General features: G+C 32.8%; 1 protein-coding gene across 1 annotated transcript in view; it reads left to right on the top strand.

Moving 5' to 3' along the window:
• PREX2 (phosphatidylinositol-3,4,5-trisphosphate dependent Rac exchange factor 2) overlaps positions 1-22,373 on the top strand; it is a 519,198-nt gene that overhangs the window by 160,465 nt on the left and 336,360 nt on the right. The window contains exons 8-9 of the mRNA XM_044682545.1: positions 10,609-10,712; positions 21,711-21,860. Of these exons, the coding sequence (XP_044538480.1) occupies positions 10,609-10,712; positions 21,711-21,860 (254 nt within the window). The remainder of the gene's footprint in view (positions 1-10,608; positions 10,713-21,710; positions 21,861-22,373) is intronic.

Here is a 22,373-nt window from a genome sequence, read left to right as displayed (position 1 = left end):
GAAAGGGATCTGAAGTCACTCGAAGGAGTTTTTCCTTTACATCTATACAGGAAAGACAAGCGAATTAAGACTGTCTTTTTTACAGATATAAACATACATTTTAATGAACATTCACCAGTATGTACATCTAGGATGGAGAGTACATATGAGCAATGAGTTTTTTCAGGAAATTTTAAAGTGTCCTTATTGATTTCAATCTAACTATAAAAGAAAATGTCCATCTTTTTAGTACTAAGTTTTTTACCAGCTTTTAATGCCAGCTTTTACCAAAGAAGTGAAACAAAATATCATATAAGGGGAACTGAAGAAGCATATTTTGGATAGAACTGGAACACAAGCTGGAACACGTAGCTTCTTTGTTGGTATAGTAGGCATTTTTCAAAACTATTAATTATTTAAAATGAATAAGACTCCCCTTAGTGCAACAAAGTAATAATTTAATGCTTAACAGCTTAGGTGCCTAAAAAGACTTTCAAAGAGATCTATATAACAATCAGAGTAATTAAATTATTGTAAAGATTTGACTTATTTTTATTTAACCACAAAGAACTTTGAAGAATAGTAGTAAAAGATATTATAAGGAAGGTTTCTGGTCAGAAAAAAATGGGATAATCATATGACATAGTTAATTAATAGCAAGTATTTGACTTTATTTATGAGGTCAGCAGAAGGCAAGGAACATTCTCAGAATATTGAGTTCCCTTTGCAATCTTATGGGAAAACATATGTACCAGTCCCACAGGTTAAGTAGGCATTGATGGATTTTGTCTGTACTGTAGAAGGAAATGATTGATGAGATCACAAATCTGTTGGAATGTTGATTATTTAAAGATCTGAACATATAAAGATATGGTATTAGTTATCATATTGCCAAATGAAATGGACAGCTAGCAATTCCTTTTAATACTTCTCACTCGATGAGTTAATGATACCCATTGCACTTAGAAAATAAAAAATATAAAAGGAACTGAAGATTGGTTGGGGTGATAATAATGGATAATGAAGACATTGCTAAACTATTCAACTCATTGTTGTCTTGTTCAAACCCTTTGGATTGGAAGGATAGAAGAGAATTAGTTATTAGGGTATTAAAACCCAAGATAGGTAAGTAGAAAGATATTTTTCTACCTACCTTAATTATTTCAGGATATCAAATCTAGAAAAACTATATCCTAGGATACATAAAATCTGGCAAATATGATTGTTACACAGTGATCATTTGAAACAAAAACATGGGAAATGAGAGGTTCCACAGGATTGAAGAACAAGTAGTGCCCTGATTGTTGTTGTTTTTAAAGAAGAGGGTAGAGTCTTCATACTTTAAGTTATGAACTTTGACTATTAAAGGAGAGGTATGTCAACATGTAGAAAGCAAAGCATTGATCTCAAAGAACCAACAAAATTATAAAATAGCTTATGTCATATTAATATCATTTCTTTCTTTGACAAAGTGATTAGACTGGTAAATCAGATAAATATGTTAAAGATATTACACTTAAACTGGCACAAAACATACTATAGGACTTCTCAAGCTTTCCTTATGGACAAGGTCAAGGGGTATATGAACTCAATGCATCTTCTAGCTAGATGTATTTAGAATTGACAAATTTCCAGAGCTACTGCATAGTTATTGATTGATGTGAATTATTGAAGGACATTTCTAGTATGTGACCAGAAATCTGACCATGGTTGTGTATTGGTCATCATTTTGATAAATACTTAGGTTTATTCTGAACTTGACAGATACCAAAAAGATTGGGCCTTTATTTATGCATAGTAGAACATACAACAATCAAAAAATAAAAGAAAAAGGGAAGAGGATTGAAGCTACAGGTCTCTGTTATCTACTGATTGCTTTTCTTTTAAATCATGTAATAAAATCTGTAGCTTTCAAAGCTGCTCTATTTGGTCTTATTTTGGTCACCATTTTTATCAGTGGTCTAGATGAAAGCTTAGATTATATACTTTTTGAATTCACAGATGGTGTGAATGTTGAAGAGATAGCAAAAGTATCAGTTGACTAGAAAGACAGGTTAAAAAAATAGATAAATATAAAGTACTAGACTCAAATTCCTCTTCTGGATCACTACCTTTTAATGGTGGAAGGGCTTGCATAACTCAGTGAAGTTAAGAGCTTTGCTATGTAGGATTACTCAAGATAGACAAGTCATAGTGGGGAGTTCTAGAGAAGGAAATGTCAAACCACTTCATTATCTTTGCTAAGAAAACACCATGGACATTATTAAAATGGTAAAAGATAGAACCCAGCCAACAATCTTCTCAGGTCCATCATATTCCTCAGGAAGAGTGGAAAACACCTAAAAGTAGCTCTAATACTAAAAAATAGTTGGACAAAAGTCAAAGGGAGCTCAGTTGTGGATGTATATGGTGAAGAAAGGAAAGTTTGATGCTATAAAGCTCAATATTGCATAGGAACTTGGAATGTAATATGTATGAACTAAAGTAAGCTGGATGTGGTCAAACAGAAAGATTAAGCATTAACATCATGGGTAACACTGAACTTAAATATATGGAAATAGGTTAATTTAATTCGGGTGATCATCATATATATTACTGTGAGCAAGAATCTCTTAGGAGAAACAGAGTAGCCCTCATAGTCAATAAAAGTGTGATTAAAATAGTATTGGGGTATAATCTCAAAAATTACAGTTATATCTGTTCAAATCCAAGGCAAACCATTCAATATCACTGCAAATCCAAGTCTGTGCTTTGAACATTGATACTAAAGAGTCTACAGTTAATCAGTTCTATGAACAATTGTACTAATTTCACACATTAGCCAATTTGTGCTTAAGATTCTGCAAGCTAGGCTTCAGCAATATGAGAACCTAGAACTACCAGAAAAAAAGGCTGGTTTTCAAAGAGGCAGAGGAACTAGAGAACTAAATTGTCATCATTCACTGTATCATGGAGAAGGCAAGGGAGTTCCAGAAAAAATATCTATTTTTGTTTTATTGTAGTGATGCAATGTCTTTTGTGTGGATCATAAAAAATGGGTCAATTCTCAAAGATGACTATGTCATCTTTCTGTGTTCTGAGAAATCTATATGCAGGTCAAGAAGTAACAGTTAGAACCAAACTAGAATTAGTTGAAGATTGGAAGAAGAGTTTGATGGCTGTATATTGTCATCTTATTTATTTTACTTACATGCAAAGTACATGATATAAAATGCTAGTCTGGATGAATCAAAAGTCAGAATTATGTTTGCTTGTAGAAATATCAGCAACCTCAAATATGCAGATGATACCATTTTATGACAGAAAGTGAAAAAGAATTAAGAAATCTCTTGATGAGAGTGAAAGAGGAGCATGTAAAATCTGACTTGAAGCTTAACACCAAGGAAAGAAAATTTAGAAACTCTTACTTTATGTCAGACACTGTGCTAAGCTTTCGGAATACAAGTAAAAAAAGAAAGGGTCCCTGTCCTTGAGAGAATGACATTCTAATCAGAGAAGATAATATGGAAAAAGGAGCTGGAAAGCTATTGCAGAGAAGAAGATTCCTAGCTCTGCTCCTTTAAAGATGAGTACGTATTATAATCTGGAGAGGAAAGGAACAGATGACACTTGCCATTAATGTTTCCTTACCCATAAGGATTGTATATGGATTTGATTATGGAAATGGATCAGTAACATTCCTTTGTTAGAAGCTGTGATGATCTGGCAGTTATCAAGAAAAGCTTCTCTTTCTTTTGGGCCAGGGATAAGGCATTACTACTTTTCTTGCTTAAGGTCCAAGAAGCCAATTCTCAAAATGCCTTCTTGGGTAGGTTAGGCACTATTCAAAATTGTTAACTCTTTTTAAATAATTAAAATGCTCCTTCTGACAATAAATCAGCAATTTAGTTATTAGTAGTCCAGGAGTCTGGAAGAGTTAATGAAGATTCTAAAGGAACCTATATTAAAATATGAGAATAATTAAATTATAGGGAGGATCTAGCTTATTAACTTTATTAGTTTTGTTACTTTTGTGCTACTCAGGAATAAATGAACAGAATTATAATTTCTAAATGTGAATTTCCAAATTATTTAATGATAATTAATGGTTAGATAAGCATCATCAGGTTATGCATATATAGAAACAGCTGTTACTCTCTCCTGTGTATTTTATTTTTAAAAGTTTAATATGATTCTTTCCAAAATCTTTGGTTTACTTCAGGACCTTAATTTGAAAAGAAGGCCTTCCTTCTTGAGTATGGATCTCCTCCTGTTATTTATTTCCCTCCTAAAGTTTAAACCTTCTGTGACAGTAAAGATAGTTATTCAAATGTGGGGATCATTCACAGCCTTATGGCTTTAATTGTTGAATAACTAACAGGATCAGTAGAAGACTTAAGAAATTAAAATCCTGCTGTGTTGAAAATGTTCTTAAGTAATGAAACATTAGTAAGGACATGTGACATAAAGAACAAATTCATAGCTATTATAAATGGAAATAGCCAAATAGATCATTGTGTCCATTCCCTGCCAGGAGAAGAGGAGCTGTTTAAATGACACCATCTGCTCCCTTGTTAAAACACTTAATCTTCTTTTGGAAGTTAACAAGATCAACAACTTTCCATTACTTCCTAACTTAAAATGTTAAGAGACTTTATAATGTATTGTTACCCAGATTTTTCTTCCAAAGTTTCAGCTTTATGGAATATTAAACTGATTATACTACTTTGTCATTAGAAATTTAATAACATAACATATATTTAAGAGATAGGGTAAACATTGAGAAGAATAGGTCAAACAGCTGAGTGCCAGGTCCAGGACTTCTTGGAAATTAGCTTGATCATGGGCTCAATCTATTTTGCTTTTGTTATGCATTATCTAGACTTAATATAGTGAAGGAGGAAATATTAATCATTTAGATTACATTTTAAAATATTTTATTTGTATATTTTTGAGAGCCACTTGTAAGATAATTACCATCACACTACTGGTCAGTATTTTCAGGAGATAAACTGGAAAATTTAGAGAATTAAATTCTTTATAATGAAACTAATTAAATGAGATTTTCTCTTTTGTTCATATAAATGTAGCTATTTTCTATATGTACATATCATATACATATAAACATATATGTATATTCTGCTACATATGTACACAAAGACATATTTACGTAGTAATTAAAAATAAAACATAGCCAAAGGACGTGCCTTTTTTCGCAAAGACTCACAAAATTATATTTTCTTTATTGAAATTGGTGCCTGGAAAAATAAAAGGAAGATTATGGACTAGGAAGCACAAGAGGAAAGAAACCTAGTTCAAAACTCTTTTGCCTTTGAATTTGTTTTCAACATTATTCTGGAAACAAAGAAGGTATCTAAGGAAACCTTCTAACATATCTATTAAGACCCAACTCCCTAAGTTTAGGGTAGGGATTTTAAAAAGTTGATCACAAGAGGGTCAAGTCCAGAAAAATGTTCCTATTTAATTTGGTGAATCTAACTTAAATGATCTCAATTATCCTCCTTGTGTCCAGCAGTTCAAATAGTTCATTACCCCTTGAGAACTATCAACTTCTGCAACATCCGTTGTGAAAAAGAGTAGTAAACAGGCAGCTACAGACTAGGAACAGGTAGGGAAAAAATACTAGGCCTAGAGAAAGAAAAGGATTGGAGTATGAAGAAAGCTTGTTGCAAGGACACCTTTGACAAATCAACAGAGTGACTGATATAGACAGATAAAAGGTATTTAAGGAAGAAAAAGTTATTCATAATCAATGAAAAGAGCCATCTCAATGAACAAGCCCTTGGTAACCAAGTAAAGAGTCATTGCATCCTCTGTGGAATACAAAAGTTTTAGAATTAATTTTGTAAGATTCCATGAAGTAACCATGGAACTTTACTGGATCAGTTTCAAGAAATCAAGAATGAAAATTTAAGTGTTTGCTAACAAAGTAGATACTCTGGGAAAATAGAATGACATAATTATAACAATGCAAAATAAAAAAAATTAATTGAACAAAATCTAAAAAACAAGAACAAAAGATTACACTAGTGCTCTGCAAAATAAGAGTATTTAATATAAATAAAGAATATGAAGATATAACCTAAGGATTACAAGTTTTCCATAGATACTATGAAAAGAAAAATTGGAATATTATATTTTAGGAAAACACTTAGGAAATTTCCTTGAAAATGAATAAACAAGTGACAGCATATATTTTAAGTTAATCCTTGAGTCACCAATGGAATAAAATCCTGGCTTTAACTTATTAAAAAAATATCTCTTGGGAATCATAGCATCAAATAACAATATTTTCAGGAAGCAAGTTAAAGAAACAAAATGTTTTCACATTCCAAAACAAAAAAAGGAATAATAAAGGATTGCGTTATAATATGTTTAAGAAAAAATAGGAATACAAATTTCCAATAAATGCAGTATAACAATTGGCAGCCACAATATATGTCTTTCAAAGCTCACCCTAAACATTTAATTAAGCAAGTGAATTCTCAACAAAAGGAGAATTTGTTATTTGAAAAAAGTCAGAGGTAATTAGGGATACAAGTTGCAAAATGACTAGATGAAAGAAATTTAAACACTTTTTGAAAACAGTGAAAACTAGAGAAAATATTTTGTGTTTTGATTTTCTTTGAAAAAAATTTTACTTAACTTACTTAACATTAACTAAATTTAAAAAAAAAAAGAACAAACTGAGCATGCAGGTAAAGTCAACTGAAAATAAACAAATTAAGAGCCTTCACAGAAAAATAAGTCTTGTAAATTGTAAGTAAACTAGACAATAAAAATATAGAACTGATAAAGAAAAAGGATTCTTTTTTTTGGGGGGAAGAGAATAACAAAATAGAAAAGCCATTATCCAACGTGATCAATAGAGAGAAGAAAATTACATCAAAATTTTAAAAATGAACAAAGTGAATTCACAACAGAAAGGAAGTAAAAAATAAACATCAGAAACTTCTAGTCATTAATATTTCACCAAAACAAAACTTGAATGTTAATAGATTTTTAAAAATACCCAAATGAATGAAAAACATTTAAAAGATCTCAGAAAAATAAACCCAAGGAATCTTAATTGTATTTCTAAAGGTTGGAGGAAAAGCCAATGACCACAACCAGAAGTATTTACAAGTTAAGTTCTATGGGATGTTTTATAAGTAATTAACCAGATTTTAGATTTCCTATAAAGCAGTAATGGTACTGGATAAGAAATAGGTAGACCAGTGGAAAAGAACAAACATAAAACAAGTAGTAAAAGATTATAGTAACCTTTTTTGACAAAAGAATAGATCCAGGTTTTGGGGGGATAAGAAATCACTTTTTTGGTAAAAATTGCTGGGACAATTGGAAAATAATTTGGTTAAAACTAGGTATAGACCATTATCTTACACCATTCACTAAAATAGCATCAAAATAGATACACGATCTAGACCTAAAAGGATATATCATAAGCAAATTAGAAGAACAGAGAACACACGACCTATAATATTTATGGATAAGAGAGGAATTTAAGAGTCAACAAGAGAAGAAGAGCATTATGAAATTTTAACTACATTAAATTGAAAAGTTTTTGCACAAAAAACCCAAACATTGCAAAAAATAGAAAGAAAGTAGAAAACTTGGGAAAAATGCATAGACAGCCTCTCATATAGAGGTCTCATACTTAAAATATATACAGAACTTTATCAAATGTATAAGAGCAATCCCCAAACTGATAAATGGGGAAAAATATGAACAGCAAATTTCAGATGAAGAAATCAAAGACATCTATAGTAAAATGAAAAAATGCTCTTAATCACTACTGATTAGAGAAATGCAAACCAAAACAATCTTGAGATATCATCTCATAGACATTGGACTAGCTAAAAGGACAAAAGGGCAAAAATGATAAATGTTGCAAGGTATGTGGAAAAATGGGGACACTAATACACTGTTGGAACTGTGAACTGATCCAAACCTTTTGTAGAACAGTTTGGAATTACAAGCAGAGAGTTATAAAACTGTATATATACCCTTAGAACTAGAATACCATTTCTGTGTCTGTTTCCAAAGGAGATTATGGAAAAAAGGAAAAGAACCCATATGCTCCAAAATATTTATGGCAGCTCTCTTTGTGGTGGCAAGGTATTGGAAATTGAGAAGATGGCTATTAATTGGAGAATGGCTAAACAAATTATGATATGTGATTGTGGTGGAATATTACTGTGCCATAAGAATTGGTGAGCTGTCTAATTAAAAAATACTTGGAAAGAACTACACAGGTCAATGAACTTTGAATGAGTGGAATAAAAAGAACATTATACGCAGCTACTGAATTAATACTGGAAGAATAACTTGTGAATGCTACCTCCAGTCAGTGAACTGAAAGGTGAAAACAAGATAGTGTTAACTTCTATGAATATGTCTGTCCCTTGGACAATACCTTCTGTGATGTGGGGAGCAACAAAAAGATCATACTGAGGAAAAATAAATCTATACTCTCAAGGGAAGTAACTGGACAGTTTATAAATAACATCTGGATATATATGTCATTTGAACAATATATGAGTGATGAAAGTATATGATATTACTGGAATTAAAACTATATTACAATATAATAGTCATCACAATCATTTGGTACTTGTAAAAAAGTAATAAACCAGAAAAGTAGTTCAATAGAATAGACTAGATAAGCAAGATAGAAAACAAACATAACACCTCAGTGTTTGATAAACCCAAGTATAATAATTAGTAAAGGAATCCCTTTTTGACAACTGGTGGGAAAATAGGAAATCACTTTATAAGAAAAGAAGTTTTGACCAATATTTACATACCATTATAGATCATATTGATCTGAAAATGTAATTAAAATCTGAGTATCTCATGTTTTCTTAAAAAAATTAGAGAGATACCTTTTGTAATTATGCTTAGGTGGAGAATTATTATCCAAAAAAGAGGTGAAAGAAAACAATAACAATACAAATGAACCATAAAACATTTGTGAGGTTTCACTATATACATACCTTAAAAATTTAAAAAGATAACAATAGTGGAAATGGTCAGTATTGGAAAAGTGGTGGGAAATAAAAGATGCATTAATATATTATTGGAACTTTTAATTGGTCCAACCATTTCACGTATCAATTGGAATATACAAGAAAAATGATTGAATTGTCAATATTATCTGACCTAGTGATTCTGCTTCTAAGAATATACTTGAAGGAAATAAAATCCTGAAAAATTGTCTAACATATAGCTAAATAACTCTAGCATCATTTTTTTGTTTGTGTGTATGTGTGTGTCTTAGCAAAGAACTTGACACAAAGATAGTACTCATTAATAAGAGAATATTTGAAAAGGAAATATATAAAGGAACACTTGTATGAAATGATAAATATGAACAATTCAGAGAAATTACTAATACAGAGTTAAATAAAACAGAAACTTAAAGGATAATATATGCAAAGATTTTCATATAATTTGAAATACTCAGAAATTATTATGTAATTTCCAAAATAAATGAAAATATCACTAAACAAAAGCCAGGCACTTGACAATAAATGCAGAATGTCTTATTGAAGCAGAAAGGTGGAAGACTACCAATGCAGAATTTTCTATACATTGCCAATAATCATTATTATATCAGATGTTTTTGTTGGCCTTTTTTTTGTTATTAAAGAATGATTGATAATGGAGAGTTTTTCTCCTTCCAGAATTTATTTTGATGTAAAGAAGAAAAATATATATATGTATGTATAGTTTTAAAGGAGAAATCAGTTTCCCAGGAAATGTGATTAAGGTGGATATAACATTTATCTCTAAATATTTCAGAGTATCTCTAGTTATAGACTGCTGTTTAAAGCAGTGATTAAACATTAAAAAAAATATGACATGTAATAGTTCTGGTTTCCAGTGAAGGCCACAAAGATAACTAGAAGCTTATATAATAATGATGATGATAACTAGCATTTGAATAGCAATATAGGGTTTAAAAAGTGTTTTTACACATATTACTCTACTTTATCCTCATAACAAAAATATGCGAAAATATCTACTGAGTGGATAGCTTCTTGTCACCCTCAACACTTTAGTAAAGTCTTTCTTTTCTTTAAGTTTAAATAAAAATTATTTTAAAAACTTATAAGATTGTGAGTCAATTTAAGTAATATTAATAATAACTAAATTTTACATAATACTTTAGACTAGTCATGGGCAAACTTTTTAAAGAGGAGGCCAAAGGAAAGGAAATGCTCATCTGTCAGTCTGTTTCCTAAGGCAACTCTTTCAAAGTTTCATTATATTGTATCCTACTCATTTGTATTCATCAGATTAGGAATAAAGTTGAGTGGCCAGATAGAACATTTCAGGGGGCCGCATCTGGCCCTCAGGCCATAGTTTGCCCATCACTGCTTTAGACTTTGCAAAATATTTTCTTCACAATGAATTTGTGATGCATGTAGTGAAAGTATTATTATTATCCTCATTTTACAGATGAAAATACCCAAGTTAAATGACTATCTAGTGTTAGCTGTAAAATTAAAAATCTTCTGACTTTTAAAAATCTGTCATCTATAGTTCTTCAGTTAACTTCAACTACAATATTTTTCATCACTTATGCATTCATAAAGTGTTTCATTGACTTTATTTTCTTATAAGGAGGTTAAAGAACAGCAAGACTTCTATAGATGGGCACCGTTATCTTTTCCGTGGCAGAATCAATACTGAAGTTATGGAAGTTGAAAATGTAGATGATGGAACAGGTAAGTAATAATTAGACTGGTAAAGGATTTTTGGTAGGAAACTTATGCATGAATACATTTAAAAATTAGAATAATCATTTATTTAATGTATTGGAGGCTAGAAACCTCTAACTTTGGGTCTAAAGTAGTGGTAGTTATTACCTACATAATAAATTAGGATTGAATAGTAGTTTGGCTTATGAACTGTTTTGTAAATATAGGTATAATTTTTATTTTTGAGGACACTTATTTCTATTATAAGTTTAAATATAACATGACAAAATTTGGGCTGTGTTTAAGATAGGGGTTAACCTAAGTTAAGGAAAACAAATGAAAGTACAAAAGAGGCAAATTTAAGTTGGTCTTAAGGGGAAAAATTCATAAAAATTAGAGATATCCATAGGTGGAATGTGCTATGTTGAGTGGTAGTAGGTTCTTTCTCAGTTGAGTTCTTCAAGTATCTTTTGGGTTCTATAGAGAAGATTCTTCTTCAGAATATCATAATACTAATTATTTTTCCTTTAAAGTCCTTTGCAATGTGGTCCATATTTTCCAGGTGTACTATACACTAATCTCTCATGCACACTATGGTTTCACTAAACTGACCATTCCTCATCTATGATACTCCATCTTCCATCTCCATGCCTCTGATGGAATCAGCTGTCCTCTGTGCTTAGAATTCACACCCTCATTTTTGATATTTATTAGAATCTTTACTTTTTTTCAAAGATCAATTCAAATGGCACCTTCTATTTGAAACCATTCCTGGTCATGCTCAGCTTCAGGTGTTCCTACTCCCTTTTCCAACCTTGTGTTCACTTTATACTGATTTGATATACACTTATATGAGTACATGTTTCTTCTGGCTAGATTACAAACTCCTTATGAAGGGGATCTATTTCATATTTGTCCTTGTTTATAGTGCTTGGCACATAGTAGTTGTTTAATAAGTGCTTATTGTTTTGGAAGCCATTTGCTTAGACATGATACTTGAATCCATGGCAACTGATAAGATTATCAAGAGAATATATAGGAAGAGAAGAGACAGAGCCTTTATGTATGCGCTCTTATAACAAGCTGGGACATGGATAAAGATGAACACAAGAGACTACAAAGGTCCAGTCAGACACATAGTCACATAGCCATAGTTAGCATCACTTTTAGGAAAGTGTAGTAAATAGTGAGAACCCATGAAGAAGACAATATGTAACTATAAAGGAGTGGTTTTTCAAACACAGGTTAGGAATGATGAGGACTGAGAAGAGATCTTTGGATTTAGCATTTAAGTGATCATTTGTAATGTAAAAAAACAATTTATTCTGAATGTTGGTTGGAAAGTTATATTACAAAAAGTTGCTTGAAAGAGAACGGGATGGGGCAGGTAGGAGGCTCAGTGGATAGAGCATCAGTCCTGGAGATGGAAGGTCCTAAGGTCAAATCTAAACTCAGATGCTTCTTAGCTATGTGACCCTGGTCAAGATACTTAACTCCAGTTACCTAGCCCTTACTGCTCTTTTGCCTTGGAACCAATACTTAGCATAGCAAGGCAGAAAGTAAAGGTTTTAAAGGAAAAAAAAAGAAAGGAGGATAGGATGTAAGAAAATGGAGGCATTATGTGTAGAAGTTTTTCCTAAGAGTTTGGCAGCAAAAGAAGAATGATATAGGAAGGTGACAGTCATTTAAATTTATGTCAGGATCATATGAAAGTTTCTTGGGGATAGGTAGGGATCTGGATGTGTTCTTAGTCAATGGGAATGAAACCAGTGCCTAAAACTTGAAGATTATAAGAAAATATATAGATGAAAGGATTGAAGGGCCTAGCCTTCAGAGAATGTGGGATGCAATAGTATCATTGGTATACAGGAAGGTTTGGCTTTTTTAAGAAGGACCACCTCTTTCTTTGCAGTCAAAAGAAAGAAGAAGGAGATGAGAAGGGAATAAGTATTTATAAAATACTTGCAATGTACCAAGTACTAAATGCTTTTTACAAATATTATTTCTGATCCTAATAATAATCCTAAGATCTGGGGGCTATTATTCTCCTCATTTTATAGGTGAGGAAATTGAGGTAGATAGAAGTTAAGTGTCTTACACAGAGTAAAAATATGAGGCCTAATTTGAACTAAGGCTTTCCCTGATTCCATCCTGAGTGCTCTATCCATTGTGCCACCAGCTGCCTCAGTAGGGGAGGGAATGTGGTTAATATTGAAGGGATATTGAAGAATAGAATTTGGAAGAAAAGGGAGTTTGGGAGGACATTCTCAATTTTCTTGATAAAATAAAACTTAGCCTATGGTAATATTGTGCTAAGATTCATATTATAGCATTGTTAGTGGCAAGCCAGAAGATAGGTGTTCATTTATTTCTTTAGAGTGAAAACTGGGTTTTCCCAGTAAGATTTCAGGTTGTGTTTTTGTGGATGATAAACTCACTCACAGTCCAGGAGGTCTTTTAGGAAAAATAGATGTTTAGGAAATTTGCCTTCATTACTGTACATTTACAGCTCTGATTGTAGGATTTTTTCAATGCTTCACTCCTCTTCATTGGCAGAAGGAAGCCAAGGAATGGAATTAGAATAACTGGGCAGAGCCTCACTGACCATTTAGTCTATTGCCACAGTACATCTCATTTTGCAGATGAGAAAACTGAGGCGCAGAAAGTTTAAGTGACTGGTTCATCACCATACCTCTAGTTAGTGACAAAGCCAAGACTAAAACCTAAGGCAGGGGCCATTCCATTATATTCATTTCACAGAATGCATCATGTAAAAACATGGAATTAAAATGGTTTTCACAGTGAATAAAAACTCTCAAAGAAGATTTAGTACTGAACTTAAAAGCTCTTGGAAGTAATCCACAAAAGAAAGGAAAAGGGAAGAAAGTAGGGAGAGGTGGAGAGCTTCATAACACTAGCCAGAACTCAATTTTCCCTTGATTCTTGCTTCCTTTCTAATAAAATCCCTAGGCCCAAGTATTTTCCCTGCTATTCTTTTCCCTCTCATTTTTCTTGACTCAATATTCTGATCTCTTTTTTTAAACTGCACAATTGTTGCTTGATAATCCAGGATTTTAAATCAGTTTCCTGACTGGACCTTTGGTGCTAATAGTCACTCCAGATTAATGTCCATGGGATTCCCAACTCCCGCATCTCACATTTCTCCTTCATTTAAACTTTGAATTTGATTCAGAAAAAAAATCAGTTTAAGCAAAGGCTGACAAATATATATAGCCAAAAAATAATTTCTTTTTTCTGTGCAGTGACTTCTGATCATTAACATCAGACAAAACATCTGTTGTTGTTCAGTCACTTCCATTGCATTCAAACACTTTGATCCCCATTTGGGGTTTTCCTGTAAAAGATACTATTTTGCCATTTCCTTCTCAACTCATTTTGTAGATGAAGAAACTGAGGCAAACAAAATTAAGGGACTTGCCCAAGTTCCCAGAATTAGTAAGTATCTGAGGCAAGATTTGGACCAAGGAAGAGGAGTTTTCCTGACTGCAGGGCTGGGCTTCTATCCATTACTTCACCTAGCTACATAAAACAGAGAAAATATGCTCATTGAAGGCTTATTATGCCATTGTGATGCAGGAGATCCAGGAAAGGGTTCAGGTGGAAGAAGGATTTCCTATGGATCATGATGTCCTCCAGCTGTTCCAGTTTGTGGAATTATATTGTGCTGATAGATATAAATACACCCCCTTAAGAAGTAATCCTAGCTTGTGGTTGAAGGGAGGTCAAATTTGATGATGTTGGATATATAATGGGTACTTGTAAAATGCTTATTGATTAAATTCAATGTGATGAAACATTTATTTTTATGAAGTAAACTTTAGTAGTGGATGAAATATCTTGCTTTTTCTTTGGGGATGGTTATTAACTTTTAGGGAATTGTATGCATTCAAAAACTTTTATATTCAATTTTTCATCAAAGAAAAAATGATGTTTTTGTTCTAAACCTGTCATATGAAGGGAGAGCTTTTATGTATGTATTTTTAATGAAGTTCAATTTCAGTGCTTCAGCTTGGCATAAAAAGTGGCATTGGGATCTCAAAGGGTATTCCAAAAGATTTTAAATTTCCCAAGCAGTAAAGGCTTCTAATATGGGTCTGGTTATGAATGGTGTGCATATTTTTAAAGAGCTAGCATAGATGATTTTGGAGGCTAGCATTAAAAGACAGTTGTTCATCAAAAGTTAAACTTGCTACAGCAATTCATAGAGATTGTCTACTAAGATGCGAAATGCCTATGGAGAGAATATCCACATTAGTGAAATCATGGATCCTAGAAATATTGGGGAATTTCATTTTTAAAGGTACAAAGATATGAACTCTAATTTTTTTGTAGTAAGGAGAAAAAAATGTGACATCCATGTTAGCATGATTTCAACAAGTCTTATTTTCAAATCAAGAGTTCTTTGTTCTTTTAGGTTTAATTCAAATATAACTGTTATTTAGCCTTAAATAGAATTAATTTGCAATATTGTTATTTAAAAGAATTCTCTTGAATGTATGGAGACACACTTGCACATTGTTGATCACCAGAATGAGAGGGAACAGAATATTTAGTCATCAGTTTCTTGATGCAGTGAATAATGCATTCTGGCATTTTCTAACATTTCCCAGCCCATGTATACAATAGTTGGCAGTTTTCCATCTTATTAAAATGCAAAGTTATTGAAAGGATACCAGTCTGTCTGCTGAGATTTATGGTTACTTCAGTTTTGGAAAATCCCATCTCATTATGCAAAAGTGTGCTGAATTCAGAATAGAGAATTTGCAAAGTATAAAGCTGTGAAGCAATTAGTGACTTATTCAAGGCTGCCCTTTATTTTCTTTGCCTTTATGAAAAGTCAGTAATGACCTTTGATGGTTTATACTCATTGTAAAACTATTTAAATTTAAGATTTTATATGATATATTCTGTAAAATTAAATATTTTGACCTGCTGAGATCTACAGCTCCCTCTAATTGCCAAAGCAAAAGTGAATGGTATTATTGAACCTTCTAGCTGTTGAGAAATGTAAGGAAATCAGGACTTTTGTTACTCTCCTATGACTCTTTGTGCCCTGGGCATGACTATTAAACTAAAAGAGAATCAAAATTACTTAGACTGTCGAGAATCAGTTGATAAACTATAACTATAAACTATAACATTGTTAAACTATAAACTACTTAGTATCAGTTGTGTATATATGCCCTGAATTGCTCAGCATCTTTTTCAACAAAGAATTTGAATAACAAAGGAGATGAAATCTAACCCCTTAAAAATGTTAAATTATTATTTGAGAATTAAATTTTGGAAATGCTACCACATTTGCTTTCTTTCAATGTATAACTAGCTGTATCTATGAAGCAAGGAGCTTTATTTTTCTCTTATGGCTAGGGTTAGTGAAATATATATCTAAATTAGATAATTATACACATATAATGGACAGTAGATTTCCATCTCTCTTGACATATGGGAACATTTTCTTATGTGAGAGAATGCTATTGAAATGAACCTGGACTACAAATTTAGTACATTTTAGAGACATTCAATTAATTAATTATTGAATGTATTATAGGATCTCTGCACTGTGCTAAGTACTCAAAGAAGTTACAGTGTACTTGAGCAGATGAACTTATGTATGCACATATTCATAAATTCACCTGTAATTCGTGTATATATACATATATTTGTACCTTTATATAAAAATGTGCATCTATACATTTGCATAGGTATATATGCACACACATATATCAATCAATAAATGATATTTATTAATGTTTACTTTGTGCTGAGCACAGTGTTAAGCATACGTGGGTACATACATATAATATAGATATGAATATGGGTATATCTATAAATTATGTATAATATACAGAAACACACACACTATAAGGAAGGCAAGTAGATGCCATACTGTATAATAGAAAGTTTTTCAATTATGTCTGAATTTGCATCACTCTGTGTACCATAGCATACCAATACTGTCCATGAGATTTTCCTGGCAGAAATACCAGAGTGGTTTGCTGCTTATTTCTACAGTGGATTAAGGCAAATGGAGTTTAAATTACTTGCCTGGGGTCATATAAGCTAGTAAGTATTTGAGTTCAGATTTGAATTCAGGTCTCCTCCACTCCAGGCCCAGAGCTCAAAATAATAGACTTGGAATCTAGGAGATCTAGATTCTAATCTTGCCTTGGGCAGTTACCAGTAAAGTGGAGGAAGCCCTGTGGGTAATAGTGAGAATTAATGTTAGATAAGTAAAATGAGGCTGGGTGAAAGTCTAAGGTTAAGGAATACAGATTTAGTACAATTGGAAATAAAGTATTTTGACCAGGAGGTTAACATGAGGAAAGTGGTTTTTAGGGAAGACTTATTTAAGAGCAACATTCAGAATAGTTTGAAGGTACATGAGGGTTAAAAAGTTGGGACAGGAATATGTTGCAGGTATTTTAGGTATGAAGAAACAAGGCCTTAGACTTTGGTGGTAGCATTATAACTGATCTGGGGAGCCTCTACAAAAGGTTTATGTTTTGGGCACTCTGAATCTACCGTACCTCTTGGTTCCTTCAGAGATCATTTATAACTGAACATGACTTTACCACCTTCTTCCTTTACCTGTACAATGTGAATTGCATATATTTACTTGGATCTATTCCTCTACAACTAGGCTTACATGGAAGATTTACTAGGGAATCTGTGGTTTAATTTTATGCTAAAACTTAAATGTTTTTCCTACTAATTTAAGGAAATCAGAGGTATGTAATTTATCAACTTTTCAGGCTTTAGGGGTTGTGATGACTGTCTTTTGGGACGAGGGGTAAAAAAAAGCTATTAATTTTAATTCTCCAAATCATTACAAATTAATCTGAATATTTATAAGATCACACCATGCATACCATCTGACTTAGGGGACAAACAATGTAATCTTTGACATGCTTAACTAAATGTGTTTCACAAAGTTCTGGAATTAATTTCATTAAAGTTTAGCAATATGCTTTTTTGAAAGTATATGTTCATACTTTCAAATAATCTTATAAAAGCAGTGAAAGAGATTTGGGACATACAGATTTTATTCTTGTCATTGTTAATGAAGACATTGACGCTTCCCACCTTTCTAATCTTCTTTTGACTTACTGTCCTATATCCACTCTGCAAGCCAGTGACACTATGTTCCCTGATGTTCCTAGAACATGACATTTCATTTTCTGACTCCATAAAATTTCATTGACTGTCCTCTATGTCTGGAATATTTCTTCCTCCTAGTTTCCCTGGCTTCTTTCAGATCTCACCTTCTTCTTCTTCTTTTTTTAAAATCTTTATCTTCCATCTTAGAATCAATACTGTTTATTGGAGCTGTAAGAGCTAGGCAATGGGGGTTAAGTGATTTGGCCAGGGCCACACAGCTAGGAAGTGTCTGAGGTCACATTCGAACCCAGGACCTCCCATCTCTGGGCCTGGCTCTCAATCCACTGAGTTGTCCAGCTGTCCCTAGATCTCACTTTCTAAAAGGAACCTTTGCCAGTCCCCTTAATGGTAGTGCCTTCCCACTCTGATAATCTTTTGTTTCTCCTGTATCCTTGTATCCCTGTTTGTATGTAGTTTTTTTTTTTTTTTACTTATTGTCTCCCCATTACAATGTGAATTCCTTAAGGATGAGGACTTTCCTTTACCTTTCTTTGTCTGCTGTGTTTTTAGCCCAATGGCTGGCACATAGTAAACTCAAAATCAATGCTTGTTTGCCTTGACTTGACTTAATGACTGATCAAATAAGAATCTGTCATTTGGGAAAAAGCAACAGAATAGCTGCCTTTAACAAAACAATGTCACAGTGACAATTTCCCAGGCTACATCATTTTCCAAATAATCATGTTGTACGGGTAAATTTCTTGGATGAAGACAAAATGTCATTTTGGAGCAATTACTGATATTTTTGCTGAAGTTCGTGGTGAGATTGCCTATTGGTGATGATTCTATAGTGTAGATGCTCTTTAGATATTACTTTGTCCTGTCTACATTCTTTTCTTGGTTAGGATATGAAGCAAAAGTAAATGCTACTGATTAACACCCTTTCTCTATTTTCAGGTGAAATGGCACTAGTTAATGAAGTGGTACTAGTTAAACTTCCTGTTTTTTTTTAAGTTTAATGAATTAAAAATATTTTCCATGATTACATATTTCATGTTCTTTCTCTCCCCTACTCTTAACCCCCCCTTCCATAGATAACGAGCAATTCCACTGGGTTTTACATGTGTCATTGATCAAGATCTATTTCCATAATATTAATATTTGCACTAGGGTGATTGTGTAGAGTCTACATCCCCAATCTTATACCCATTGAACCATGTAATCAAGCAGTTGTTTTTCTTCTGTGTTTCTACTCCCACAGTTCTTTCTTTGTATGCGGATAGTGTTCTTTCTCATAAGTCCCTCAGAATTGTCCTGGATCGTTGTTTTGCTGCTAGTAGGGAAGTCTATTATTTTTGATTGTGCCACAGTATATCCATCTCTGTGAATAATGTTCTCCTGGTTCTGCTCCTTTCACTCCTGGAGGTTGTTCCAATTCACATGGAATTCCTCCAGTTCATTATTCCTTTTAGCCCAATAATATTCCATCACCAACAGATATCACAGTTCATTCAGCCATTCTCCAATTGAAGGGCATCCCCTCATTATCCGATTTTTTTGCCACCACAAAAAGTGCAGCTATAAATATTTTTGTACAAGTCTTTTTCCTTATTATCTCTTTGGCGTATAAAACCAGCAGTGGTATGGCTGGATCAAAGGGGAGAAAGTGTTTTAAAACCCTTTGAGCATAAACTTCCTGTATTTTTAAGTGCTATGTGACTGTTTGGCAAAAATAGACCAAGTAAGATCTGGAAAAACAACAACAAAAAAAAAACCCAAAACAAACACTTAACATATAACAGATTCTTAGAAAAAATGGGTTTGGTTCCATGACAGCTGAGTAGAAAGAGTACAAGACAGATTTTGGCAACAAGGGTATTCAGCTTTTAACTGTACACAATAATGCATTTATTACCATATATTTGCATTAGTTCCCCTTGTGACTATGATGTGGTAAACACATCTTTTGAGACTTCCTATTTTATTTTCATGTTTTGTAAAACATTGAGAGTCTACTCTTTTCTACATGGTTTTCCCCAATATAATTTTTGAAAAGAATTTTGGATAGAATAAATGAACTGCCAATCTGAGTGCTTATGATTAATAGTGAGCTAAAATAATTAAGAAATCCTTCATGCAAGGCTTGGTACCTTTTGGGACTGAAAATGAGAAGAATTGAATATCATTGTAATTTTATTTCTTTAGACTTTATTATTTGATCCAATTCATGTAAGCACTGTGTTGGAAAGTTTTTACTACATCATATGCTTGTGTCCCTCAGTTCACATTCTCATTGGCTGTCCACATTCCCAGAGGAGATAACCTACCAGAAGGATCAGGGTTGTAGGGGTAAACTTAACAGTCTAGGTTCCTAGTTGTATGGTTTCTATTGATCATAATCATCCTGTTTTACATTTATCTTTTAAGCAAAGGTACTTACTAAGGTGGTAAGAATAGTTGGTACAAAACATTTTCTTCCTAAATTCTCAGGTATATTCTCTTGCAAATAACCTTGTATGAGGAAATGGACACAAACTTTGTACAATTGAGTACAATTGTAGTAAGGCATATATGTAAAGATCATATCCAGAAGGTATTTTCATAATTTCTGGTTGCTGCAAGTCCTTTCTTGAATCCATTTCCAGCATTGCTCATTGATGCAAAGGCTCTTACTTTTGGAAAATGATTCCTCATTCTGATAGCTATTTTTCTGGATACATCTTTGTACATGTTTTTTCTGCATTTGTTCTCAGTCTTTGCCATTCTCTGTATTCCTATCACTCTCTGTCTGTCTTTGACTCCATCTCTCCTTCTGTGTCTCAGGATGTCTCTCACTATTTCTCTTTTTTCTTTCTGTTTCTGTCTGTCTCTCTTTATAGATTTCCTTCCTCAAGTGACCTGTTTTGCTCAAGGTATTAGCCTTTCTTTTAGCTGGATACTTTGTGTCTTACATGTCCATCTATCTGGTGACATGATCTTTGGGGTGGAAGTATTAATGCCTTCTGGACTCACATACTTCCCTCAGATATTGTTGCACTATCCCTCTGGTACAGGCACAAGGTTTTCTCAGGGGTTTTGTGACGCTCAAATCAGTTGATGTTTATAAATACTTTACAAATCTTAAATTTTATATAGTTTATATGTAATATAATTGTAATAAATATATGTATACAATATATAACTAGATGTATAATATAATATATAAATTCCAGTTATTATCAGCCTATAGTGATCAGGCTTTTAGTCTGGAGATAACTTCATTCCATGAGCCTTGACTGCAGTCATATAAAGTTCAAGCAGTGTCTACAGAGCAACACAGGAGCTAGGATGGTGGTGGTGGTAAGAAATGTATATGCTCACTTTTAAGTTTGATCTGCATTATTGACACTTTCTTCAGTTTTGATAACTAACACAACAAATCAAGCCCTGATTTGCTCTGTTTGCCTTTCCAAGCTGTAAATGTGTACAGTGAACATTTACCAATGGGCTTTCGTAAGACTGAGAGCTGGCTTGAGTACAACCCTGGTTATGATCTTTTTAAGGAACTTGGAAACCTGGAGTCTTCTACCACTCATCTGACGTACTGTTTATCTGCTTAAATTCTTCTCTCCTTAGAAATGTTGTTAGCTTTTTTGTGAGCTAATCGTTCTCATTCCCTTCTCAGTCCCATCAGAGAAGTTTATATCTTGTGAAAAGATATCTTGTTTATATATTTAATATTTCATTAATAGAGGTGGGAGGGGAATCCCACCTTTACAGCTGTTTAGAGAATGTGGTCATTTAGGTTACAGGTCATCTTATTATTCTTTGAAAAATTCAGAAATTCTAGATTTTGGGTTGAATTCAATGACTTTCACATAAATTATATTCTATTATTCAATTTTTAAAATCGTTTCTTTCCAGCTGACTTCCACAGTAGTGGACATATAGTTGTTAATGGTTGGAAGATACACAATACAGCAAAGAATAAATGGTTTGTGTGTATGGCTAAAACACCAGAAGAAAAGCATGAATGGTTAGAGGCTATTATGAAAGAAAGAGAAAGGCGGAAAGGTAAGTGCCAACCATTAGGAACTATATTTCTTTTTATGTCAAGTTTTATTTATTCACTCTGATCAAAAGAGATCTTTGCTTTTTCTAGACTTCCATAGCACTTTCATTGTTCTTCTCTCATACACTTTCACATAATACCTATAATCTATATACTTGTGAACTTAGCTTACCAGAATGCAAACAATTAGTGCAGTGAAACTCACATTCATTTTTATATCTCTCTTCACAGAGTAAGTGCTTAATAAATATTGACTTGAGTCTGAAAAGTGGTCTGAAAATTAGCAATCATAATATTGCATCAACAGTACCAGTAGTAATTTAAAACTCAACAAATACAGCATGGTCATATGTATTTCGTGGTTAAAATTCTTTATATGCTTTATCTTATTTTATTTTTACTTTCTGACCCTCTGAGGCAGGCGTCCTATCTCTAAAACTGATTAAGGAAACTGTTAGATGATTTTCCTATTTCATTTTACTCATGAGGAAACTGAGGTCAAGACAGGTTAAATG

Source organism: Gracilinanus agilis, chromosome 1, assembly GCF_016433145.1.
Source record: "Gracilinanus agilis isolate LMUSP501 chromosome 1, AgileGrace, whole genome shotgun sequence".
NCBI classification, from domain to species: Eukaryota; Metazoa; Chordata; class Mammalia; order Didelphimorphia; family Didelphidae; genus Gracilinanus; species Gracilinanus agilis.
Note: the sequence above shows the minus strand (reverse complement) of the source record. Positions and strands in the feature narration are given on the sequence as shown.